Source organism: Cryptomeria japonica, chromosome 2 (assembly GCF_030272615.1).
Source record: "Cryptomeria japonica chromosome 2, Sugi_1.0, whole genome shotgun sequence".
NCBI lineage: Eukaryota > Viridiplantae > Streptophyta > Pinopsida > Cupressales > Cupressaceae > Cryptomeria > Cryptomeria japonica.
Genome location: NC_081406.1, coordinates 34,525,303 through 34,552,969, shown reverse-complemented (window position 1 = coordinate 34,552,969; position 27,667 = coordinate 34,525,303). Strand labels below are relative to the sequence as shown.

The following is a 27,667-nucleotide window of genomic DNA, read 5'->3' as shown; positions in this document are numbered from 1 at the left end:
ATTTAATTAATTCATTAGCCTTTTCCACCCATGACACATGTCATTCATCTCTTAATTCCTACACTACCTACCCTATTATTATTTTCTTATTTTCTCTACCTACCCTCTAATCATAGCCGACCATTTATCTTTTACACCTCTTGATCTTATCCCTCCATTTCTTATAGTGTCTTCTATATAAGGAGATTCTTCCTTCATTTTCAACCCTAATCAGCGAATCAAGCCCAACTACGCTTTCAAATTTTCGCATGCGATGAAGCCTACTTGCAACCACATTTCCGTTCTTTGTTGAGCTCTTGTGCACACATAAAATCTGAGAGCAAATATATAAAGCAAGATCAATGGAGATAGGAAGAATGGAGATCCAAGCCCTATTGGACATGTGATGGTATAATCTTTGTGATTTTATTTGATTTGCATTGTCTTAGGTAATCTGCATATGTTATGGTGGATCTTTGTTGTTGTTAGGCTAGGGTTTCCTGGTTGAATTCATTTGGTCTTTCAATATTGTTTTTTCCATTCTTACCATAAACACCCCCAACAATACTACTTGATCAAACAAATGGCACAAAGGCAAAGCATCTGGTAATCAAAGATACAGATGGCACATGAATCCGCATGAGTGACCCCAATAACACTACTCAACCATGCAAATATAAACTGCTAGTTAAAAAAATAGGTGCTAATAGTCCAAAGAACCGATCAATTGAGAATACAAAATTAGAATGCAAGTGTCTATATGGTAAAAGCTCCATCTCTCTGAAATATATCCACTGCATCCAGCTAGTGCACATGGACAAATACTGTATATGTAGCTCACTCCAAAGTGCGACCAAGGAAGCATTAGCACCAACAGTAGAAACCCCCCTATAATGTTGCCAAGGGAGAGACATGATAGAGAGTGTCGTGATACATAGACATTAAATGTCGTAAAATTTGTAAAGTCAAATCCTTCCTCCTATGCCACCTACTCATATTCCTATGGATTTATCTCCTATCTCATTATTATGATCCATACATTCTTGTAAGCCTACCCACAACCTCACCACTATGTTTGCACATTGTCATACATTCTCCCCATCCATGTCCCAATTACATAAGTACAATTTTACGTGATTTATTACTATGCCCTTATATTTAAAGGCTTTCAAAATATCCATTTAATCATTTGCATTGCAATTACCATTCATTTTACACACTTCATTTGATGCAAAAAAAACAAAGCTAGTTTTGCATAAATATCCTACTAGAAGCATGTGCATATTGGAGATTGTTGTTTTTGATTATTTATATATGTTTTTATAGGTTTATCTAAGAAAACACATTCTTTTGTCATATATCAACAACCCTTGAAAAGGTATTTATAAACACTAGTAGTCAACATATATCAAAAGGTAGAAGTAAAAAAGAATCAAGTGAAGTAAAGAATAGAAGTTTGTAAATCAGATAATACAAGTTTGCAAGTACATGACAAATCCACAATTGTGAATTTGTTGATCATCCTCAAACAAATCCTTGCATAGTAGACCAACATTATATTTTTATCCAAACACAACAAGCATTCTAAGATTCCCTATTCCTAATCTTGAACCTATCAAATTAGTGTATTCATTCGTCATTAAACTAAACTCATTATACTTAATTTTACTAGCATTCCATATACTTGTAAGAATTATAATATCAAGATCATAATTAATTAGTCTAAATTATTTATACTTATTTAAATACACACATTTTATTAAATAAACTTAATTTAAATTTAAGATAACTTTATTTAACTTTACAATATGATACTATTATTTTTAATAGATTTTAAGTTAAACTAATATTAATATATAAGAGAAGAGATCTATAACTATCAAAATATATGAATCAAACTCTTCATTGAATGTTTCCTCAAAGATAATTTATAAGAGAGATCTGCAAATATAAAAAATGTGTGAATCAAACTCTCAATTTGATATAATTATGATTATTTTAAAATTGAAAACACTTATAATATCTAAATCATATCAAACATAAAAATTAAAAATAATAATTTTTTAATAATAAATTATATGAAATATTTTCATAATAATTTCATATTTTTGAAGTTAGTCAATTAAAGACATTAGAATTCCAATTTTTTTTAATTTAAAATAAAACTAAATCAATTGGTATAAGAAATGCACGTTAGCAAAACAAAGTCTATCAACAGGTGGCGGCCAGGGGAGGATCATTTAAGAAACCTCCATTTGACTAAGAAATTTGTTTTGCCAAATCCCCACCTAAAATTCAAAAAAGTCAATCAAAATTGAAGCCAATCACATCTTCGAAGCCTAACGCGTGCGCAACTTGCATGCACCTATGGACCAGATCTCCAGAGATTCTCCATCAATCTTTATTTCCGCAGTCCTTAACTAGACAACTGGCAGATTGAGAGTACTTAACTCAGACAATCTCACATCCAGTACGGCTCGGACCAACAACCTCTGCCGATCCATGAACGCCTCAATTGGTCAGGGTGTATGATCAAGGAAGGGAAAATCATTAATTACAGAGTAGGTAAGAATGATAGCAAAATGAGTAGGAATATAAATACATTTGTTAGCGTGCTGTGTAGTCCTCCTGGCGCTGTGGCAGCTGTGGCAGTTGTAGTAGTTGCATGCGCTCTGAGGTTAAGTAGGCTGAAGATCAACAGCAGGGTCACAGCACCTATTGTTCAAATGGAAGGCCTCGATGCAGAGAAATCCTCCCTTGCTCGGATGAAGCTGGATTATTCTCCTGCCAGGAAAAGAGTCAGGCAGGCATTTATTCAAGTTCAGCAGAATCTGGATCATTGCCTCTTTAAGGTCGGGTTCAGTTCATATCTTCATTGGCTTTGTGTCTTCCTTTTTCCTTGGATGAATAAGTTTTATTTATTTATTTATATAGAAAAAATTATAAAAAGGGGTGGTATGAAGGCATAATTCAAAGTTGGGGGAACAGAGTCCCAAACAAAGATGAAAACAGAGTCTCAAACAAATTAACAATACTAAACAGCTAAAACAAATTCAATAGAAAGAAGATTCTATCATCATTCATTTACACCAGGATTCCCAAACGGTGAGAACTCCCTTTTCTTTAGAAGTGGCTTCTGAGGCAGGCTGAGTACTGACCGGGAAGATGGCCAGATCCAAATGTGGAACCTTGGTATCCACATGGGTAGTGTTTGGATTCAGTTATGCAGGTTGGATTGACATGACCCAGATTTTGATCAGATTAATTATTTGTTTTTCAATACAGTATGGCACCTTGCGTGAGTTTAAAGCTTAGAAATCTTACACTGTGTTAGTCATAGTTAAGCCTAAAATCAGAGATCTCTTTTTTAAGTTCGTTGAAGGATAAGGACTACATACTGTTCCGTAAAGTTTCTTCCTTTAAAAGTTAAAAAAAAAAGGATAAAAAATTAAAAGAGCTTTTCACGATTTTTTCCCAGTTTGGCCCGCCAAACGCTTTTTCCAGATACTTGACATCATTGCCGTGCTTTCTGTATCTAAGTGGAGCAATGAGCTGTTTGGCATATTGAGCTATTTAGATGGATGACTATCCGAGTGATTTTTGGTTCGCTACTATTTGTTTATTGGATTTCGTTTTTGTGGAGTGTACTGATCACCAAGCTAATAATCTAGATTCAGAAATTTTGGATTTTTGCTCTTCTTGACTATTTGTCTTTTTTAGTTAATAATCTTTGAAACTGTTCAAAATATACATCCTGGCTGGGTGGGTGGAGTGGTAAGTCAGGGTGCTTCCGTGACAAGAGCCAGGCTGCCCTTGTGTGTGTGTGTCCGTTTTGATTGGTCACCTTCTGCCCGGGCTGTTGATACGGGCTTCTCTAGATTGAGTGTGAAGTGTGATTGATGGGCTTGTTAGCCCAATTTCAAAATATAATTGGTAGATATTCTAGTTGGTGCTGCTTAGATGAATGTATACCTTTTTCTAGTGATTTGGGTGACCAGGCATGAGAAAACGCAAGATGGTAATTTTAACCTCCTGCAGGCCAAAGTGGCCTGCTAGGGCCTATAACAATATGTTTACTTGTTTAGAGGATTTTTCTTATTGTTGAGCTTTGGAATAAATTTCTGAATGACAAATCTTTGTGTGGTTCCCTTGATTTAAGATTTTGTATACTAGGTTATGATTGCAAATATATTTGATTTTCCCTATTGGATAGATAGAGTCCATATCATCCTGCAACTAATTGAATGAATAAATGAATGATTTTATTGACGTCCACAAGACTGAACAGCCTATGGGACCAAGAAAAACACCAACACTAAACCTCCTGAATATAATTTTCCATGTCTGATCTCTTGTTATGAATCTTGACCAGGAAGCTTGCCGTTTGGTTGATCTTGTCCTCGTCAAATAACTGGTGCATGTTGTCGGCCTTCAGAATGATCTCATACTGAGCTCGAATATCATCATACGCTGTGCATTCAGTAAGAAAGTGCCATTCCGTCTCCACTGCTCCCATCCCGCAAAACAAACAAGTTTTCTCTTCCCATATCTCCTTGGGCCTTTGCCACCTACCCGTTTCACACCTGAGATGATGCGAACCAGTCCTCAGTTGTGCCACAAGCAGCCTAGCTTTCCCTTTAATGACTGCCCCTAAATATGCTTTCTCACCATGTTCCCCAGTTGGGTTAAATATCTTTAATATAGTATGCCTTTTTGCGTCCAATGTGGTTATTCCACATGGCGGTTTGAAACTTTTCAATGACAAACTTCTTTATTTCCTTGTTGGTATTAGGACAATTGTGCAGTTTGATGTTCAATTGAACTTGAAAATTGTCAGATCTTTGGATTTAGCTGAAAAGCATTGTCCACTATTGCCATGAAATTTGTTTCATAACTCATATCAACCCATCAGTGACGAGATATAAGATTTTCAGTAGACAGAGGATTGCACAGGGATCAGTCTTCTAAAACATCCACTATCACAATGTGTATCCAACACAACATGATTACACTCCAATGATATGATTAAGGAGAAAGTTCAGAGGGAAGATGGGAAAACACACCAACCACTTCCTAATGGATCTTGTCTGCATCATTTACGCCAATGTGGGTGTGCTTAGTGTGCTTTATTAACTTATCTCAACAAGTATTTTTTATATATATCAGTTTTTATCATACCTAACTTTGTCTTAATTCATTATCTATTTGACACACTGATGTCGTAATTATAATCTGGTTGACATGCTGATGTCTTAACCATAGCTAGTCCATAATCTGACTAGTATACTTATTGGCCACAATTATTTCCGCTGCAAAACTGGAATGCTTGCAATTTAAGTGCTACCCGAGGAATTGCTTGCTACATGACATCTAGGATAGAGAGCACTGAATTCTTAAGAAGCCTTGAACTCACAAGTTTTACTTATTAGCATAAGACATGAGCTGGTATTAACCAAGACGGAAAACCAGTTAGCTAGCATACAATCATGAAAATCTGAGATCATACTGAAATAAAGTTGCAACGGTGAGGTTTTATAAATGAAATTACGAAGGGTTTGAATTTGAATAGATAGTAATAGCAGACAGCAACATTGCTCTGTCAAGAGTCCAGATTTAATGTGATTAAAGGCACAAGCAAAGCACATGGGCAGACTTAGTTATTTGTAGTAAGAAGAGGAAATTGACAATACTAGAGTTGAAGTTAATTTGCATTATTTGGGGTATAACATTGAGCCCTTGGTATTCCTGGTTGAGTTAAATTCAGAGTTTGTGGAAGGTTTCTTACCATCAAGATTTGCTGAAAGAAGTTCTTTATGCATCCAGGATTTTGAAGAAAATTAGATTATCATTAATCTTTAGGATATGAATATGAATGTCAATAGGCATGTGATATGGAAATGGCATATTTTTTAAAATCCTTGTATGTTATTCGTAGTTAGAAGAGGAAATTGACAATACTCGAGTTGAAGTTAATTTGCATTATTTGGGGTGTAACATTGGGCCCTTGGTATGTTCGGTTGAGTTAAACTCAGAGTTTGTGGAAGGTTTCTTACCAATAAGATCTGCTGAAAGAAGTTATTTATACATCCAGGATTTTCAAGAAAATTAGATTATCGTTAATCTTTAGGGTATAAATGAACTGTTAAGCTGCTTTGATATGTATATGAATGTCAATAGGCATGTGATATGGAAATGGCATATTTTTCAAAATCCTTGTATGTGGTATGGCTGGGACACGACATCAATAACGATACAAAAAAATATATCTAAGTGGCAGGTGCTTTAACTAACATAGGGGGCAATATTAGTTTGGATAAAGCATTGCAAAAATCTTACAGCAACATTATTATACGAATAAAACAAGGGAAGATTATTTTAACTAATTTCCTTTAATTACTCCTATTCAATGATTTAATCATTTTATTAACCATCAGGTGCTCAGTAATGCTTGTGAGAAGCTCATATGGCATCAATACCAAGGTTTACCACGAGTTCAAAACCCATGGAGTTATATAGCCTGTATAAGTTTGATAATGTATCCTCATATGGCATTAATTGAAATAGGTGAAGTCCCTCTTATCCTTCATCACGCCTCATGCAACCAAATCACGTTTTTGTGTTGACATAGTGTAGAAGGTTAACTGGTTTGAATAAATCACTGCAGCATAGATTGTATGATGATACATTGGAATTTTACCAAGAGTTCAAAACCCACAGAGTTATATAGCCTGTATAAGTTTGATAATGTATTTCCCTTTCCAGTGGCTAGGCCCGTGTGAAAGTTAAAGAGTGTTGATACCTCTATTAAACAGAGTACTAATAATGAACATGGTTGTGGTAGTAACGACCAAGCTCAAGTCTTTTTCTTTCTTTTTTCCAAATTTTTTAGCTGATACTCTAGAAAATACAAACAAGATGTTTTAAAACTACTGATAGTAGCAGTGCCAACAATAGAAATTGGTTGTAAGTTTATTTATTTTCTAAATGGCTCATTAGGATTTTCTGCTACTTAGAGATTTCTTATTTAGTTTGGATGTATAAATGATGGAATGATATTTTAACAGCGCAAACAAATGTTATCCTAAAGTATCTGAATTGTATGCATTTGTTTCTTACGGAATCTTGTGGACAAGTGTTAGTATACTGTGTAACAGCACTGTTATCTGAATAAATTTATTACATTTTCTTGCAGATGGTGAAGTCTGGAGTAAAGACTGAGGAGGTATATTCTTTATAAATTCATAATTCATCATTCATTTCTAACTAAGGGTAATTTTTAATTTTTCTATAACAGCAATTCGGTACGGTCACTTAAGACAATTATCATCTTTCCACTGTCTGTTCCAGTTATCTGCAGTTAGGATAACTAAGCTGTTATTTCAATGGTAAATATGTTTTGTCTGTGATTTTTCTCTTCTAGGAGGAGGACTTACTGATAACAAGTTTCAGTAAGGAAAGACATCCGTAAAGATAGTTTAAGCTATTCATGTTAATTTTCTGTCATATAGAATGCCAACTTTGTCTGATTATTATTTACATATTTGTTCTCACAATCTACTTGAAAACTCACAAAATAGTTGTACAAATTTCGGAAAATTTGAAATTTTGCTTCTAATGAATTCTTTAGAATTAAGAAATGGAGTGCTTGTGATATGAACAGAAGTATGAAATAAACTCAAGAGGCCTAGAAATTTTCACCAAAAGTTGGCTCCCAGAGGTTGGTCCATTGAAGGCCATTATCTTTTTTTGCCATGGATATGGGGATACATGTACCTTCTTTTTTGAAGGTAAGATGATTCATAAAATTTGTGAACATTTAACTTTGGTTAGATTGTAACTGAGGTTTTTTCATTCTAGTGATTATGTAAACTCCAGGAGTTCATGATATTGATGCTGGAAAATATGCAAAACTTGCAGGAATTGCCAAGAAACTTGCAGTGTCCGGATATGGTGTATTTGCAATGGATTATCCAGGATTTGGCCTTTCAGAAGGTCTCCATTGTTATATCCGAAGTTTTGATAGACTCGTGGATGATGTTATTGAACAATTTTCCAAAATCAGAGGTGTGTAGTTCAACTGCTTTCAGAAGGTCATAGATAGATGCTTTCATTTTCTACTCTGGTAACTGTGCTCAGTCCTTCCACAAAAGACTAGAGGAGACACCCTTCATCATTGATGTGACTACCTGGAATCCTATTAGTTCTATCAGATCTAAATGTATGGAATCTAGGGCTTGGGTAGAGAATCTGGGAGAGGTGTCTCAGGAAAAAACCATCTGAATTTCCTGCTACTCCAACTTCTCATTATTTTCTTACCTTCCTTGTATGAATAAAGATGGAATTCTGTCAACCATTAAAGGTTCTCACCTGAACATGATCAATCCTGGGTGAAGTGTCCACAAAAGTAGCTATATGTAAGGTTAACCTGACAACCATGAGCTTAGGAAGTAAATGCTAGAGACTTTTGCAGTCACTTGTACCTTGAATGCAAGGGTAAATGTTACCCCATCAGAACAAGAAACTAGAAAAGAAGAAACACCCTGAAACAATTTTGGGCCTACGACTAAGTCTACCATAGCTTTGAAGTTTGAACCAGACAATTCAAGTTACAGCATCAATTTATCACTGGAAGTTATGCCAAACCCAATCTCATGATCTGTGTTTCTGTAGTAATTCCTAGCTAAATATCATGGTCTGTCGTAAAGAAAAACAGTCTTTTGTGGTCTCTGGCTGTGCCAAACCATGTTCTATGGCCTACAGAACCAGCAAGATCAATATTCTATCTGGTCAAAGCTTTCTTGTTGGTCCACCATATGTTGCACAAACAATTCCAGTGGCTCAAGACATCAGCAGTTTTATGTCATGGGCATACCTTTGTTCTCTTCCTTTGTGGGTTGGAGCCTTCCATATGACTTGTAGGGTGTGGAGCAATGCACCATAGGCCTGCTTTGAACTTTAGAATTTGATACGGCCCAACTGGTGGAAGGTATAGATCAACTTTTTCATCTTCCAAAGCATGTCTTTGCTTTCTAGAGTATTGTATGTTCATATGAATATACGGATGGAGTTAGGAAGAAAGGAGGGAGAAGAACATAGCCATTTTTCTCCTTTTAGAGAATGCATTGTATGTAACTTAGTGATTAATAAAATTTCCATTATAGTTTTATGTCTTTCCTAACTGTCATTTCTGAATCTTTGTTCAATAGTACCTTCCTTAAATAATGCACACCTGAATTCTAGCAATTTAGAGTTCTGTCCAGATATCTCTTCGGCTTTAGATCATATCTCTTTGCCAAAGGGATCAGAAATTGAGAGATTAATATATTTCTTCTCTCTATTAGCAGAGATGATAAAGCGCAGGGGAGTGAGAATACAAGCTTCTATTTCAGTATTTCTTAGTTGTGTCAATAACATTTTCTGCAGTGACATTTACATAATTGATCTGTGCAAGGTCAGTTCTTGGGTAGCATTAGCAGTCCCAAAAATATAGCTGCTTGGGTTACCCCTCACCCGTTGAGTTTGTGGCTTTCAAGCTCCCCATCAACCTTAATAATCTGTGTGGTGTAATTCCATTTTCCAAAAAACACTGCTTTGCATTGTTGGAACTAGAATGTGACACAATCTAAGGAAATTCAGTATCTCATCATATAGACATCAACAATCTCTGATCTAGAATCTCATGTTCATCTCTTTTCCACTTCAGTTGAAGACTTAAAAAGAACAATTAGTTTATTCACATGTTAAGATATACATCTACCAATAAAGGTCTGCATTAAATCCCCCATTGCTTCCAAGCCAAGGATGGTGCCCCATCTTTGCCATATCATCCCTATCAAATACATTGTGTGCCAGCTGTTGACTTCTTTACCAAGCTGAGCAAATACCCTTTCTTGGCTTGTTCAGAACGCTGAATACTAGTATTATATCAAGGGGGCTTGCATGGCCTCAAAATCTTAATGGTGATCGGTTCACTTGTGCACAAATTTTATTTTGTAGAAGAAAAGTTAAGCAGTGGACATAGTTTTACCACTCATGTCCTGAATGATTTATAATATTAGAATTGTTATGGTCTTCAGTCTCTGAAAACATAGCTTGATGAACCATATCTTTAATCTTTGGCATTTAATAAATACATAAAAATTGAAAAGTTCCTTCTCCATGTTCTCTTGGAAATTAGTTGGAGCATTCATAAATCTAAAAAGCATAAGTATCCATTTGTAGATGCCAAAAGGACAACTAAAAGTAATTTTATGTTGGTCTTCCTTTTTCACTTGTATTTGAGAATCTAGACTTGAAATAAAACGGTGAGAAACTCTTTGAATTGCCAATCTTTTGCAGTAAATATGTATTATTTGGAATGGGGTAAGGAAAAGGCTTTATAATTGCATTTGAAGGTCTATAGTTTATGACCATTCTTTCTTACCTTTTTTTTTGTTACGATGTTTGTTTACCAAATTACCATGAAAATGTAATAACAAAATGGAGATTTTTAAGGCTTTATGAATCTTCCCTCTTCTAGTTTTTTTGTGATTTGTTCCATGTCAGGATAGTCTTCAGCAGGGATGGGAATCCTTTTTCCCACTTTAATTTGCTCGCTATTTTGGATATTTATCTCCATTGTAGTCATGGTTTTAGACTAAAATTTTTGAGGATCTTTTAAACAAAAATCTTCTTTTATTTTTTTGTTTGAGCTCAAGAAATTGCAAATGATTGTTAGACTGATAATCATAGTAGTTAGATACCTTTCTGAGGGATATATTAACTTTGGTGCTTTTATGCTTTCTCAACATAGAATGAACAAAACATGTTTGTTCGTGATTCCAAATGAATAGTAAGCATTTATAAAAGTACCTTTTAAGAGTATTTCTATTGGCATTTTGTTTAATTCAAAAATATCATATTTAAATTTCTTTCCTACAATCAAGAGAGGTTCTTGATATTTATATTTATTGTAGGTGAAAACTTGTATCTTGACATCCATATTCTTATATGTTGAATTTTCTTTTAATTGCTCCCAATTTTTAAGAATAGGGAATTTGCATAAAGATAAAGAGGCTCTAGTATCTATCAGTGCATCATATAATTTTCCATTAATTTGTAATCACCCTTTCTTGGATCACCTTATACTTTGCCCTGAATTCACAAATCCAAACGAAACAAGAGAATAGTATAGTCAGAAATATAGTTCTCACCTAAGAATAAAATGAGGTAAGTTTGTTTGGAAACCTTCAACCAAGCTAGATGATAATGTAGATATAGATCATGAGACACATAACAAATCTAGCCAACTATGTGGGGGTTCAACCATAACGAGGGTTGAGATGGGAGACATTATAAGATGACCTAAATTTCCCCTACCCTAGGCTCAAGGGCAGAAACTTTGTACCCCTTGGCCTCATGAGGCCCTTAGCCATTTCCATGAGGTGGCTTACCTAGTGAGGCTTATATGCCGTTCCCCTCTATCATGTCTTCCTTCTCTCCCTCTTATGATTGAGGATCCTCTCTGGTTCATTTCAATAATTGATTATTATAGGGTTTACAGAGGAGACTGCAATGTGGTGTCCTTAAAATGACCCTCGACCCTAGGCCAAAGAGCAAAATTTTTGTCCCCCTTGGCTCCATGTGGTCCTTAACCATTCTCATGGGGTGGTGTACCTAGTGAGGGAGCCACAATCATTCCCCCTCCGTGCATTCCTTTCCTTACCTTATCATGATCAATTATTGCAATTAGAGAATCATATATTATTAAATGCACACACACACACACACACACACACATACATACATACATACATACATATATATACATACATATATATATATATATACACACACCACAAGGAATAGATATGTTACTTATTCAGATTGGTCTGCTGCCAATGAGTTCCTCTGCTATTGTTCAATCTACTCTGGAATAGGAATGGTATTCAATGAATTGTTCTTGAAATAACCCTCAAACATCTCTTATTTATACCTTCCAATAAGGTATTCCATGAATTGTTCTTCCAATAACCCTCAAACATCTCTTATTTTTATTTAATTTCAAAACACACTTCCCAGAAATGGGCACCAGCTTCAGGAGGGGAGTCGGCCCATGATTTGTATTATTTCCATTTAAGCCCTAGGTTGAGCCTAACTTCCCTCTACCCGAGTCAGCCCTATACCATGTAATGTTGGGTATTAATACTGTTTGTCAGAGTCTTCATGGTAGGGGGGCATGACAGTCTGCCCTTCCCAAAATTGCTTGTCCTCAAGCAATGTCAATCTTTTAGTATGCAAATCCCTAAACTGACCCTTAGATCCTCCTTGTGATATAATTAGCTTATGCTAGCCAAATATCATAAGTTGTAGATTCAAATTAAGATATATATGTTTTCTCTTTTGACTTGAATGTGAGTTTAACCAATAGTTGGCATTGGAAAGGTTTAATTTAAGACAAGTTTTCTCTCATCTTCCAGAGAAAAGGATCAAGGCCATCTTGGGCATATGTTTGCAAGTTGGATATCTGTGTGAGGATTAGAGACATGACACACATCTCTGATCTCAAATTGTTCTTTTCTAAATAAGTTCGTATCTTTTTGGTCCACTCTAGTTATTCTCATATTCTAGAGCAATCAAAAGCAATAACCATAGATATTCATGGAGTAGACATGATGGAAACATATCAGGCTTGTACTAAACACAAAGCATACACATAAATATGCATAGCATACACATGAATATATGCAAATATGAAGCATAGACAAGTGCATGTACTGTTAGATTCCTTCATATTGTACAATGCATCCATTGATTTATTTTTACCCAACAGTCTAGCAGGAACAATTTTCTGATACCACTTGTAACGTTCCTTTCTTGGATCACCTTATACCTTGCCCTAAATACACAAATCCAAATGAAGCAAGAGAATAGTACCCTGGGCCCAAGGGCAGAAACTTTTTCCCCCTTGGCCTTATGGGTCCCTTAGCCATTTTTGTGAGGTGGCATACCTAGTGAGGCTTGTATGCCATTCCCCTCTGTCATGTCATCCTTTTCTCCCTCTTATGATTGAGAACCCCCTTTGTTTTTTTTCCAATAATTGTTAAATAAAGGTTTCGTAGAGGAGATTGCAATGGCCTAAGAGCGGAAACTTTGTCCCCTTTGGCCCCATGTGGTCGTTAACCATTCTCATCGAGTGGTGCACCTAGTGAGGGATCCACAACCATATAACGGCCCCATGTGGTCGTTATATGGATATGCATGAGCACGTGCGCGCACACACACAAAACTCGTGAGTACTCGCGAGCCCTAGCAACAAGCGAGTCACTTGTGCATATACTTGGCGACGGGTTTTTAAAAAAAACGCGACGAGTTTGATGCATAAAAACTGCCGAAAATTGCCAAAAATCGGTCTGTAAATTGCCCAGACCTGCAAAAATTTCAACCTTTGCTCAGCAGCTGCTGGCTATTTAGGGCACACTACGGCTTATTTAGGGCACCCAATGCAATAAAAACAAGCAGGATTAAAAAAGACAGGTTTACTTTTGTTTCTGACATAATGATAAAACTATAGCACTAAAATAATTTAATATATTTATTAAGTATTCCAATATAATGTTTCATTGGATATGTATATTTAATTTATTAGAGGTCTAATAAGAGTATAATTTATTAATATATATTCTTTAAAGGCATAAAATAATTTGAATATAGTTTAAATATATAGTCTACTTTTAAATATATTATTTTAATTTTTTATAAATTAATTTCATTTAATTGTATAATGTAATATTATATCTTTTTGATAAATATCAATAGATATTTTATAAGTTTGAAAAAATGAAAATAATTGTTATAACTTATATTAATATGTTTTAAGGATTATACGTATCATCACTAACATATATGTAAATGGTATTTAATTTTTCAGATTTATCCATTATCCACATATAATTGTTACAAATACACATCTATATATACTTAAACAATTATCTTTGCATACCACAAGGAAGAGATATGTTACTTATTCGGATCTGCCTGCTGCCAATTAGTGCCTCTGCTAATGTTCGATCTGCTCTAGAATAGGAATGATATTCCATGAATTGTTATCAAAATAACCCTCAAACATCTCTTATTTATATCTTCAAATAAGTCACCTCTTCATGAAAGGTTACAGCTCCTCAACTATGTCGGCCAGCAACATTACAAATTATGTTTTGAATTATTATTAATTATCTTTAAATACTTTGCCCAAGGCGGGTGCTTCCATCTAGGGGGTCGGCCAGCTTAGATATTTTTATTTAAATTAAAAACAACACTTCCCAGAAATGGGCGCCACCTTCAAGAGGGGAGTTGGCCCAAGATTTTATTATTTCCATTTAACCCCTAGGTCGGTCCTAACTTCCCTCTGCACTAGTTAGCCCTATACCATGCAATGTATTGCCCAGGTTTGGGTATCAATACCGTTTGTTGAAATCTTCGGGGTAGGGCGTATGACATGATTTTAATTGAAATTAATTGTGGATACGTCTCATGGATTAAAATTCCGATATATTTTGGCTTTGGTAGTGAATCAAGAGGCCGTAGACTAGGCATTATCAATATGCAATTTGTTGGGTTTGGAGTATGGAATATCTGCATTTTTGAGAAAAAAGTCATCTTCTTCTATCTGATAATTTTGGGTTCTTTTATCTGATAAAAAAGTCATCTTCTTCTATCTGATAATGGTATTCCATGAATTGTTCTTGAAATAACCCTCAAACATCTCTTATTTATACCTTCCAATAAGGCACCTCTTCACAAAAGGTTACAGTTCCTCAACTAGGTCGGCCAACAACATTTCAAAATATGTTTTTAATTATTATTAATTATCTTTAAATACTTTGCCCAAGGCGGGTGCTTGCATCTAGGGGGTCGGCCAGCTTAGATAGTGAATCAAGAGGCCGTAGACTAGGCATTATCAATATGCAATTTGTTGGGTTTGGAGTATGGAATATCTGCATTTTTGATAAAAAAAGTCATCTTCTTCTATCTGATAATTTTTGGTTCTTTTCTAGACTAATTTTCTGAATTTTTCTTTTTAAAATTCAAAATGATAGTATGTTGGCTTTAGCATCCAACATCAAATGCTTTACAAAGTTCATCAAATTTTGGTTCATCTCATATAGGGGTTTCATATATAGGCATTTGAATCCCATCGTTTATCTTTCATTTTTCTTGAGAAATTTTCATTAATCCATTTGTCAGGTATTTCAACTTCTTTTATATAAATTGGAGTAGGAGGCCCAGAAGGTTGAGATTGTGATAAACCATGGAGGAAATGTTATGAAAACTTCCCCATTCTCTAAAAGCATTTTAAGTATAAGGGGATACTTTACCTCTTCATTCCCTTCTTGGTAGGGCCTATTCATCATTGTAGCTGGCATATCGTCTTCAAGTTTGTCTGGTAGACTTTCATGGTCATCAAATTATTCTTCATTGTTGCTAAGTTTTTCAGGCATTGATTGAAAAATATCATCTTGTAGGTATAGGTCTTTGTTGATGTTTGTTTTTGCACTCTCCGACACAGAATAAAATACATCAAGTATCCTATTCTCTCTTGAAAGGAAAATTTATTTGATGACTCAAATATTATTACCCCAAGGTTCTGGTACTTAGGTCTTGACTGTGCTGCAGATAACTCAGTGAATGTATGTAATTTTGCTGGTATCACAAGGGGCCTTACGCTGATAAGTTGGAAATCTGTTCCTGCAAGATTTCTCAGAGAATCCTAAGATCTAAACCATCAATAACATTAGATTTAGCAATAAGAGTGGATGCTTTTCATCTTGCTTAAATTCATTTCAAATAAACTTCAGTAGGGTTTAGAAAGCTAAACTAAGACCTAAATGGAAACTTGTTGATGCTAATAGATGAATTCCAAACAGTTAATACGATTTTGTTTCACCAGATTATATCACAGCTGCAACAAAATAGTTGCAATCTTCAGAGGAGTACTTCAGATTTTCAGACCACGAGTCATTCATTAAAACCATCCAATAATGCAGATTAATAAACAACTAATATTGAACTGCAGTTGATAAATAAAGGATTCAGACTAACCGTACACTGAAACTTACAATCAGCAAGCACCAAATGGTATGAACCTGGAACCTCATCAAGTATCAATCTCAACAAATCTTCATGCTACTGAACTTAAAATGATTTTGAGTTGCGAGAAACCATGCTAACATTCAAACTTAACACAAATATTCACCAACAACAATGAATTTTTGTATTAACTCTGACAGTATTTTGGCAGCAATTTCCAGTTCCTGTTTACAATGAGAGAGGTCTTGGCCTTTTATAGATTTCTCTTTTCAAATGGAGGGCGTAGATATAATTCTATGTAATGGCCAAGATTTATCCTTACCAATGACCAAAATATGATGCAAAACCCTAGGGCAATTTTGGATGTTTTTAAATGCAGTCTGTTACAACAGCCAAAAAAAGATAAAACTGACATGGATCCCTATAAGGAAAATAGTGGGAATTTGTGTGGAGGGATGGAATTTTACCTTCATTGCGGATTTTGTGAAGTTGTGGATTTTTCATAGGAAATTGAATTCCTTGACGGTGTGAAATTTCCACAGAAGTTGGTAACTTAAGATTTTGTAAGGATTTCAGGAACTTCAGGGGGGTCATGGAAATGTTGGGGATTCCATGAAGACAAGGAATCCCCAAAAAATGAAAATCCCCAACAAAAGAAGATTCCTAAAAATGGAAATCCTTGACAAAGAACAATCCCCGACAAAGGGAAAAATCCCTTGCTTTAAGACTTTCTTTTGGAACTTTAATGATTTCAGAACTTCTTCAATTTAGGCAAAAACTTAACCGTCTGGGCCAACAAGACTTAAAAAGAAAAAACTATATCACAAACCCCTAAGGGGCAGAATTGAAAAACGATAAGCCAAAAAGAAACCCAACATACCCAAAGCAAAAGACGAGCGGAAAAAAAGGGGGTGTCTGTTTCAGACAGGGCGTGTGTGCAAGGCGCAACATTCTTGATCTTAATCAATTATATCCCACCTTGTTGCTAAATTAGTGGGGAATAAACGCCTTTGATCGCTAATTTTTACTTGAACAGTGAGGTGCAATATGGCTATGGTTGTTGCATATATAGTAGATAATAGTTTTGGTTGGTTGCTTGGGAGTCTTGTGCTTTCTTACATAAATATGCTTAGGGGGAATAAGTATGGCATTTGTGAATAGAGCGGTGACGAAAAGAATTTTTTGAGGCTTTGCATATGGGAATTATGCTGCTTTCTTGATATGTTTGGATTTTTGGAAATCTTGGGGCAAGATGCTTAGCTTGATGTTCGGTAAACTAGTGCACACAATGTTAGTCATTGATGAAGGCTAGACTTCTAGTTCTGGCAACCTCTATGTGGTCTGTCATAGTACATCTTGCAATGTTTACTCCTTTAGATCTTATATAATCAACTTTATCATAGACGCCACAAGGAAGTACTTCCAAGGTACTTTATTTAAAAAAAGAGAATATCAACAATATTTGACCTGTAGCATAATTCCTTGAAGTACAAAGCATATTTTTCAAATTCTTCTAAATGTCAAAGCTTCATTTGACATATTTTGATATTTGTTTCACTCTTTCTTTTTGAAGGAGGGCAAATTTCCATGACCAATAGATTCATAAGGCTCATATGGGATCTTGAGTAAAGTAAACTTCTCAATTCTTGGCATTTAAATCTGTTGTTCCCTATCTTTGTGCAATAATTCCTTGGAGGTATTGAATTTTTAAAGTTGAAACTGCAACATCATCTAAAAGGCACATACCTTGTATAGTAGTAAATGCATTAGACTAGGCTCTAATTTGTTCAAGAGGATCTAGAATATCTAGTATATGGTTTATGTCTAAACCCATGGCTGTAAAGGTACACTAGCTCCCATCATGAGAGTAGATGACCTTGTATAGTATTAAATGTAGTAGACTAGGCTCTAATTTGTTCAAGAGGATCTAGAATATCTAGTATATGGTTTATGTCTAAACCCATGGTTGTACACTAGCTCCCATCATGACATTAGATGGCAATTCTGGAGAGGATTTTTTGAATTTCTTTTCATAGACCGGAATTTTAAAAAAAAAAAATTGCAGATATGTCAGTGACAGGAGGAATTGACTCCTTGGCATTTTTCTTCTTTCTTTTTCTTCTAATCAATCTATGCTGGCTTCCAAGACAGCTAACTTGTTATCGATGTTGATTTTATACTTTCAGATTAATGTAAAACTTAGAAATCAGAATTTAGTTTCTAATTAATTTGTTTGTTGTTAAAATTTAGAGATTTCTAGATATAGGCATAGCATAGAAATGAACGAATAAGAACAAAACACAATTACCCTGGGAAAACCTCCTAGGAGGAAAAAACCAGCCAAAAAAGATCCTCAGATCTGATTATGGATTATATTCATATAATGATTGCAACACTTATCTCAAGTACTTGAAGATGTCTGCACTTAGGGCTGATAAGGTCTTCCACAAGACTGCACTTAACATAAGCATCAAGCCTTCAAGTCTGCCCCCTTTAACACTTCAAACAGCAATCAGGTCCACACCCTAGGTCTGCATTATATTGTATTTGAAGTCTGCACCTTTGCTGGACTGCAACCTTAGCACCTTGACCTAGATCAGTTCGCTCTCCTTATGATGATATTTGCACCTTTAATGGCAGATATAGTTCGCTAATATTGCTTCTTCAACTTCGCATTTTGGCAGATGTATATTTCGCATGGAAGGATATTAATTGTGTGTTGAATGAAGTGAATGTGTCTTTACTTATACGTGATGCAAGATCCATTTATGTCGGCCTATGATAAATTAATAACCTTTAATTTATTGTATCTCTTTAACCGAAATGCTTTATAGGGTCGGCCCTATTCATGTTAGCACGTTATCTTGCATGTAGCGTGGGGTTTTATGAAGTGTTGTGAGATATAGGGCCCAGCCCTACACGTTGAAGAAGGGGCTGGCTCCTTGGGCGGATTCCAATGTTGCCCAAGGCAATTGGAATCCGCCATTCCCTAATTACAATCAACAATCAATAGTAGAATGAAGAGTGTGTTCGATCTTTTAAACATTTTATCTTATGGAATGGATATTATCCAATGATTGCTTAGAGTAGACCCTTGTATCAGAACAAGAGGAACTAAGTCCTTAGCATCTTTCTTCTAATCAATCTATGCTGGCTTCCAAGGCAGCTAACTTGTTATCAATAGTAGAATGAAGAGTGTGTTCAATATTATAAACTTTTTCTCTTATGGAATGGACATTATCCAAGGATGCCTAGAGTAGACCCTTGTATCAGAACAATGTTTCCTAAAGGATTATTGATGATTTTGTTTTCAGTAGCAAACTGCAAACCTTTATCACACATAACACTAATCTTATCTACATCTTTGATATATATAACATATTTACACAAATCAACAAAATTCTGTTGTCGGTGATTGACAAATCAAGCCAAATAATTATGTGCATATAATCTAGGCTAGGTTCTTTTTATTTTGTTTTAGAAGGTTGGAACACATACTGGAAATTGCTAATTGATCCATCAGCAATTCTTTGGCTACTCTTCATAGGTGGCTATCTTCTTCGTTTATACAAAGAAATGCCATTTTTTGTGAAATTCAAGTGTGTTTTTTCTTGGTAAGGGTATAGACCTGCCTGTAAAAGGCAATGCTTTTGCATCATTTGTGTTTTTTGGTTGTTTATGTTGGCATTGTGTTGTCATTGATGTCAACTGGTAATGGTGTCATTGACGTCACTGGTAAGTATGGGATGTCATCCGGTCATTGGAGTCACCGGTATACAAGTTAGTGTTGGAGACATAAGTTGATGTTGACCGGTGAATAGGCATTGGAGATAGTTGGCATTATGGCAATGCCAACCAGTGAGTGATGAGTTGGCAGTGTGTTGTTGCCGACCGGTAAGCATGTGACTAGTAAGGAAGCAAGGTTAAGCAAATGGAGAAAGTGCAGGCAACCGGTATGCAGTTTGATGACAATCAACAGGACTCCCACCGGATGAAGATGGTATCACAGGATAAAGAGAAGACTGACAGAGAGTGTGCTCAACCGGATCACATGTTTGGTTGAAGGTGTGTCTGCTCAAACAAGGAAGTCATATTTGTGCAATGCCGGAAGCAGACTGAGCAATGTAATGTCAACCAGTTCCCATCATATGGTTGTCAACAAGTAACAAAGATCCACTTCTACCAGTAAGTGGTAATACTTAGCTTATCTCACAATATGCATGGAATGCATCATAACCCTCCGAGATAAGACAATCAAGAGATGTAAGGTAGGTGGTTGAAGGCACACACCGGATGAACAAAGTGAAACATAATGATGCCTCAGGTGTGTGAAACTAGAGATGTGCACCAAATCAGCAAGAGTAAGCATGATGAGCTACCGGGACAAAAGAAGAAGAGTAAGTTGTGATGAGTTTGTCACTTTGACAAACCGGTTGAGGTGAGATCCGAGCTAATGAAGGAGAAGGAAAAGCTTAGCACTTGTAGACATGGATCTACTACGAGATGCTGATGTGAACCGAAATGCAAATGTAGGTTGATGCATGACAGTTGAAGTTTGATGGCATGGTGTCATCAAGGTTATTACCGGTATGCAAGCAGATGCATTATCAACAGGTAAGTAGGATAACCAATAAGCGAGCAAAAGAGACAGAGTGAAGAGCTCCTATTTGATGGACATGTGTCTGAGGTTGGTGACCGGGCTAATGTGATCCAACCGGTTGAACAAAGAAAAGCATGGCATGAAGGTTGACCGGTTAGTGTATAACTGGCAAGGTAAGTTGAACCGGTAGGTGAATACCGGTAGAGAGTGTTGGTTGGTGTTTGAGCCTAAACCGACACAGTGGCCTGAGTTGAGGTGGATGCAGACAAAGAAGACACGTAGCTTCCAGGTGGCAAAGTAGAAAACCTAACATGTAGAGGTCGGTGAACGAGGCAGTTGGTGATTGGGTCAACAGTTAATGCAGACTGCGAAAATCACAGGTTAGATTCAGGGGGTTTGCGGCTCAAGACAAAACAAAGGACAAAGATTTGATTCCTTGATGTCAAGGGTTGATGCAGGATATCCAAGTGCAGAACGAATCTGGTGAAGGCAACCGAGAGATCATTTAATGTGATTGACAGAAGCAGGTCGATGATCAGTTTGTCGTGTTTGCTAAATATAGCAAACGTGTATTGGAAGCAACGAGATTGGCGGTGATGTGTGATTTGTTGCAGGTTGACAATCTCAGAGAAGAGATCCGATCTGATCTGATACGCCTTGTGGTCGTGGAAGGAACCCTAGCACGCCAAAGTTTGAAGTTAAATTTTGGCGGGAATGCTTGGATATAGATATGCAGACAGAAGACCTAATTTGCTTGTTGTTGGATGAAAGAGTGACGCCGGTGAAGTGAGTGCAAGCAGAGAGTCAATCAGTCGGAGAGTCTATTGCAGAATTTTGAGGAAGCTGAGTAGAACTGGTCAGAGGGTTTAACCGGTGAGGTTAAAGTGACCAGTGAGTTGTCATAGAAACTAACAGATCATTCAACCGGTAGTGTTAGAACAGTGAGAAGGCAACAGAGAGTGAAGCAGTGCAGAGTAAGTGTATGAGGAGATCCAACAAGGTAGAGCAAAGGCAGAGTGGCACAAAGAGATTCAACCGATAAGGGTTGAGGTAACTGGTGAAGCAGTTACAGTGTCTGTCAATCCATTTAACTGACGATGTCTGAACTGGTAAGGTTGTAGCAGAGAGGGAAGAACAACAGGAACAGTGTGAGTGAAGAACCGGAAGAGAACAGAGCAGAGGTGAACCGGTGAAAAGATATTTGTGAGAGTTACAAAACACATTTGCAACAAGGTTATTACTAATGTATTGTTTACAATTATTGCAATCACTGAGTTGGTGCTCGGTGCAGGGGTTGGTGCTCCTTGGGTTGGTGCCCTAAACTTTGTATTTAGTTTTATTTGTGAGGCTGGATTGGAATAGTAGACTCCAACAACATTTCTCACCGAAGTTTTTCCCATATTGGGTTTTCCTCGTATATCTAGTGTTGTGTGATGTATCCTTGTGTGTGCTTGCATAATGTTCTCCTTCCTTATCTCACCGGTATGTCTTCTTGGTCTTTGATATGCTAACCAGTACACACATTTAGGATTAAAGGGTTAAGTTTGGAAACCACTGATTCACCCCCCCTCTTAGTGGCATCTTTTGTTCTACAGTTTACCTTTTTTGATCTGGATTTGGGCCTTGATTTATGGGCTTTGCAAGTCCAACTAAAACTTTATTCATAGTTAGGTCTCTTGATGAAGATCTTGTAGATTGGAAGCTAGCAGAGGCTAAATTGGAGTATTTTTGTGTTAAGCTCTGTGGAAGTACATGGATAGAAGATTCTTCTATTTTATGTACAGGTTTTTTATGAGTTGCTATTCTAATAGCAATATTTTTTAATCCAATTTATCTTCCGTTCATATGGAATTTCAATAGTATTAAGATATCCTTTTTGCAATTGGACATCTCCATTTAATTTTTTAGCATATGGAAAATGCCTTTGCTGTCTTAGGGATTTAAATTTGGACACTAACATACTTAAAAGGTCCAAACATATCAAAACCATAGATAGAGCTTAAAATACCCCAACAATCAAAAGATCTAAGTTAACTTCTTTACACCTTTGGTCTCTTGTACATACAGTAAGATTAGGATAATGGAAAAAACAAGCAGAATTTTTGTTTAATTAAGACAAATTTGAAATATGGCAAGCATGTTCATATTGGGTTTGTCATCTATCATAGATAGATAGATAAAACAGGTTTAATGTTTTCTGGAACACACGAACCTATGTATACACTATACAATAATTGCTCCAAAATGATTATGATTTGCATCCTTGTGACTTCTGATATAATCTATTTCAGATCTGGAAAAGACTGGTTTTTGTCCAAAAACTTTTACTAGGATTATATTCTAGATTCAGCTCAATGAGCTTTGTCCTAGGTTTAACAAAATGTTTAAATGTAGATTTGTACACAATATTCTTTAACAAGCTAGGCTTTAAATAACTCTTTTAGTTTTTATACACATCTTCATCCCTAAGAGCAGGAGGTTTGTAAGTAGTTATCGCACTTGAAGGAAACTCTTCTGTGACTTCAATGTTGTATTTCTTTTCTAATAATTTCATCTTCTGTAGATTCCACTGGAGGAACTTCATAATAGCTTTCTATTGATGCCTGATTAATTGTTGCCATGCCATCTTGAGTGTAAGAAAGAGGTCTAAATTCTACCATTTTTGCAATTGAGTATATGAGACTGAAGGAAAGCCTTAAGAGGATTAAGGGCTATAAAATTAGACAAACAAACAAAAAATAATGATGATAATGTCAACCAGATCTCAGAAGACTCCCCACAGAGCCAAAGTTCCTTGGCAATTCAATAGTCAAGATATGGTAGGCTTTGATACCATGATAGATCACACATGATTTAGACAACAATAAAGATGTAAAAATGGGAAAATCAGTGGTGGAGGTTGTGGCAAAATGGCTATTGCTTCTTAATATTATCACAGCAACAAGAAGCTTACAAGGCTTTCTTAAAAACTTGCGAAGCAATTTGCTGATTCTTTATATTGCACAAAATGTAGAAGACGAGCTTATGATTATTTGCAGATATGCTTAGATTCTCTGAGGCTCGCTGTGTCAAATGACTCTGAGAATGCTTTATTTATAGGATTAAAATAACCTAAGCATTTGGTAACACCAAATCTTACCTAGACTAATGGGGTCCATACACCAATGGAGATTGTCATTTCTAATTAGTAATATATAGTATATACAATAATAGAAAATAATCTGGAATTCAAAGAATTGATAGATAAAATACTTGATGAATCCTATCTAATCAAATGCAAACCGTACTGAACGATTTTTGAAGCAACTACAGGAATTGTAATGACTCAAATAATTTGCATGCCACCAATGGAGAGAGTAGATAATGATGTGGAAATCATAGTTGTTTAGTATCTCTAAAACTTTTAGATCACATCATCAAATGGGACAATAACTTAAAAACCTACATGATTTTAACCTCAACATTTCATCACAAACCTGTTTGGCTTCTTGTAAAAAGAAAACTAAGGCGCACGTTACAAGGATACACGATTTTAGGTGCATAAATGTGTGACCCCTTGATTCATTCATTGATGAGTGAGTCCTATAGTAAAGCCTTTCCTCCCCGGAAATATAACTCCCACCATGTGTGGGCAAATATAATAATCATCTTTATTAATCAGCTTGCTAGAATAGTGGGGGGGGGGGGGGATTAATGTACGCATGCTATAATAAGGAGGTAGATTACTACAACTATAGAAAGGGGGGGGTTAATTAATGTACGCGTGCTATAATAAGGAGGTAGTAATTGCTGATTCGATTACCCTACTATTCTATGGTAGTTTCCCGGTGATCAAAAGCATAATCGACCCTCCCTGCTTCCCCTCCTCGAACCTTCATCCTCCCACCCATCTGCAAAGGGATACTGATGCATTATGGACTGATCATGTTTGGATGATTGTCAATTGTCATTCAATGGTGTTTATAATGAGAGAAACTTAGAACTTTGACTATGGGGATTGCCTAAAGTTTTTAGTGTTTTTAAAACACAGAACATGACAGTAAATGCTAAGTATTTTGATATGGTTTTGATTACATGGGATTGCCTAAAGTTTTTAGTATTTTTAAAACACAGAACATGACAGTAATGCTAAGTATTTTGATATGGTTTTGATTACATGGGATTGCCTAAAGTTTTTAGTATTTTTAAAACACAGAACATGACAGTAATGCTAAGTATTTTGATATGGTTTTGATTACAGCTACCAAAACCTTTCAAGTTGCAGAAAATGTTGTGGAGAGTGTTTTTATGAATACGTTGAATTGGTTTTTGTATTTGTGCCTTCCAATAATGTGTGCTCGTGTTGCTTTATGTCTTTTGCCAAAAATAAATGCCTTACTCGATTTAATAGCTCTTCAGCTTATTGTACTGATTAATCATTTGAAGTGGTTCTCCAGTCTTCATCTAGGCTAGAATACATATGCCAGGAATTCAGCTTGTTATTTTTTTCTGTTTTACAAGCAAGTTTGCAAATCTTAGACTAGTGACAGTCTCTATGATTTGCAGCCAAGCCAGAATACAAGGATCTTCCGTGTTTTCTTTTCGGACAGTCCTTAGGAGGAGCAGTGGCCCTAAAGATCCATCTGAAGCAACCTCAAGTATGGGATGGAGCTGTTCTAGTTGCCCCTATGTGCAAAGTAAATTTTCACATTTGAACTTCTAGATTGAAGCTCTATTTGAATTCTTTCTGCATAAGTTTTTGGTTTCTCAAATTTTAGAAGTATTAATTTCTGGTGTTTTGACACGACTTATTAAAAGCCTTGAACTGCCAGCTTGCAGATGATGTTACTCCACCTTGGCTAATGATACAGATTTTATTGGTCATAGCTCGCGTCTTTCCTAAAAAGAAATTGGTTCCTCAGAAAGACTTAGCAGAGTTGGCATTTAGAGACTTAAAAAAGAGAAAGCTGGTTAGTGTTTTAAATCATCTTGAAAGTGCAAAATTTATCTACTTGCCCTTATTTGGTTATTCTGCATTTACTTCTTATTTTTTAAACCTTTTCCACAGGGAAAAATGCAACCTTCATGGGAAAGAAAACTTAAATCTTATTGCAGAAAAGTATGCTCTAACATGGCCTTGTTATTTATTTCCTTCAGGCTGCTTACAATGTAATTGCCTACAAGGGCAAGCCACGACTCAGAACTGCTGTACAGATGCTAAGGACTACACAAGAAATAGAAAAAAGAATGCATGAAGTAAGTGTTAAATCATGGAGTATTTTTTACTTCGATTTGAATTTGCTGTGTTGTGGATGCTTAAAAAGTTTGTATGCAGGTTTCTTTACCATTATTAATTCTACATGGAGCTGCTGATATTGTAACTGATCCTTCTGTCAGCAAGGCTTTATATGAGAAGTCACGAAGTGTTGACAAACAACTGAAACTTTATGATAATGCATTTCATGCTATTCTAGAAGGCGAGTCAGATGAGAGGATTTACGAAGTCCTAGATGATATTGTTTCTTGGCTTGATGCACACTGTAATACGAGGCAAAGGTAGATGATAGAATTGTCTACCTCTTTGTATGATGTAAACGTTTCATATCCTATTTGATAAAAGTAAATTAGTAATTGCCCTTAGCCTATTTGAACTGATGCTTTGATAAGCATTGGATTAATTTATGAGTAGTGTGCAGTCTAAATTTTAATTCTAGAAAGAAAGGATATCAGTTATGTGTGACTGTACACAAAATGGTCTTAAAACTTAGCACAATTTCACATACCACTGGTTGTGTAATCTTTCTGTCTATATGTTTAAGAAATAATGCTTTTGCTCCCATTGTGATCCCCTTTATTGGAAGTTTTGGGCTCCTCCCTTTGGACTTCCTAGGTCTTCCCTCAAGCCTACAATGAGTTAGAGGGGGGCGCAGTTTTGGGATGGCAAAAAAATATCTTGGATTTGGGTGAGAGTCCAAGGAGAATGTTAAAATGACTTGGAACAAATTAAAAGTAGGGGGGACTTTTAAAAAGTAAATACAACATTTTGAATTTGTAAGGACAATCCTTGTCCATTTAGGTTTTTTTTTAGACTTTTTAACAATTTTTTTCCATATAATTTTTCTTAAAATATAATGCACCAAATGGAAGGAGCTTTTCAGTTTTTTTAAAGGGCAATATTCCCTCTAAGCTTAACATGAGTAATGGGGTTAAAAAAACAAAATATGAAACAATTAATATTTGAATTTTTTTGTTAAAAAAATATAAAAGCTTCATGCAGCCTATCGATCTTTTGCATACCTAAAACCTAAAGTAAAGTGCTTTATAATTAGTGTCAACAAAAGATGTAATAATGTTAGTAGACAATAAAAAATTAAAATATTGGAAAGTTTATATTTAAAAAATGAAAATAATATAAGATTAATAATATTATTAAAATAGTTATTTATGGTATAGTGCGAAGGTTAAGTCATGGTATTGTTGTTGTCAACAAGGTTCAAACTTCTATTAGACCATTGTGATTGTGAGTATTGTGCATTCATTTATCCAATGTGTTTGCAAGTTTGAATCTTAGCATTGAAGTTGTTGGCTTTCATTTTCTTGTTCTCTTGCTCCAAATCCTTGTGGGGTTGATGTGCTCATGGATTGTGTACACTTGTTGGGTTGTTGGGCTCATGGATTTGGACTATTCATATTAATACAATGAGTGTGTTCACATCAAAGACGAGGTCCCCCTTGTTGGGCTATTGGGTTCACAAGTTTGGACCATGCATGTTAATGTAGTGCGTTCATGTCGAAGATGAGGTCCCTCATTTGTGGCCTCATTTGACTCGAGCCAAGTTAAACATTTTCAAAGTATTGATTAAAAAAAGTAGTAAAATAAAAATGTGAAAATTCATGGATGCCTCCTTTGCTTGTCCCAAGACGTTCCTAAAAGCTTGGAAAAAGATATACCCGTAAGATAGATCAGGTTGCCTATCTTAGAATAAATTATCTAGGAAGATCAACAATTGGTGTAGAAACTAAAATGGAGTTCACTTGATA

At 35.7% G+C, this 27,667-nt stretch overlaps 1 protein-coding gene across 1 annotated transcript; it reads left to right on the top strand.

Annotated features, from left to right (window-relative positions):
• The first annotated feature begins 2,386 nt into the window (after nucleotides 1-2,386).
• LOC131047424 (caffeoylshikimate esterase) lies at nucleotides 2,387-26,266 on the top strand. The gene is made up of 8 exons (XM_057981311.2): nucleotides 2,387-2,831; nucleotides 7,172-7,201; nucleotides 7,640-7,766; nucleotides 7,897-8,043; nucleotides 25,193-25,323; nucleotides 25,459-25,596; nucleotides 25,784-25,882; nucleotides 25,962-26,266. The coding sequence occupies exons 1-8, from the start codon at nucleotides 2,508-2,510 to the stop codon at nucleotides 26,184-26,186; spliced, it is 1,221 nt and encodes a 406-aa protein (XP_057837294.2). The 5' UTR covers nucleotides 2,387-2,507; the 3' UTR covers nucleotides 26,187-26,266.
• The last annotated feature ends 1,401 nt before the right edge of the window (nucleotides 26,267-27,667 follow it).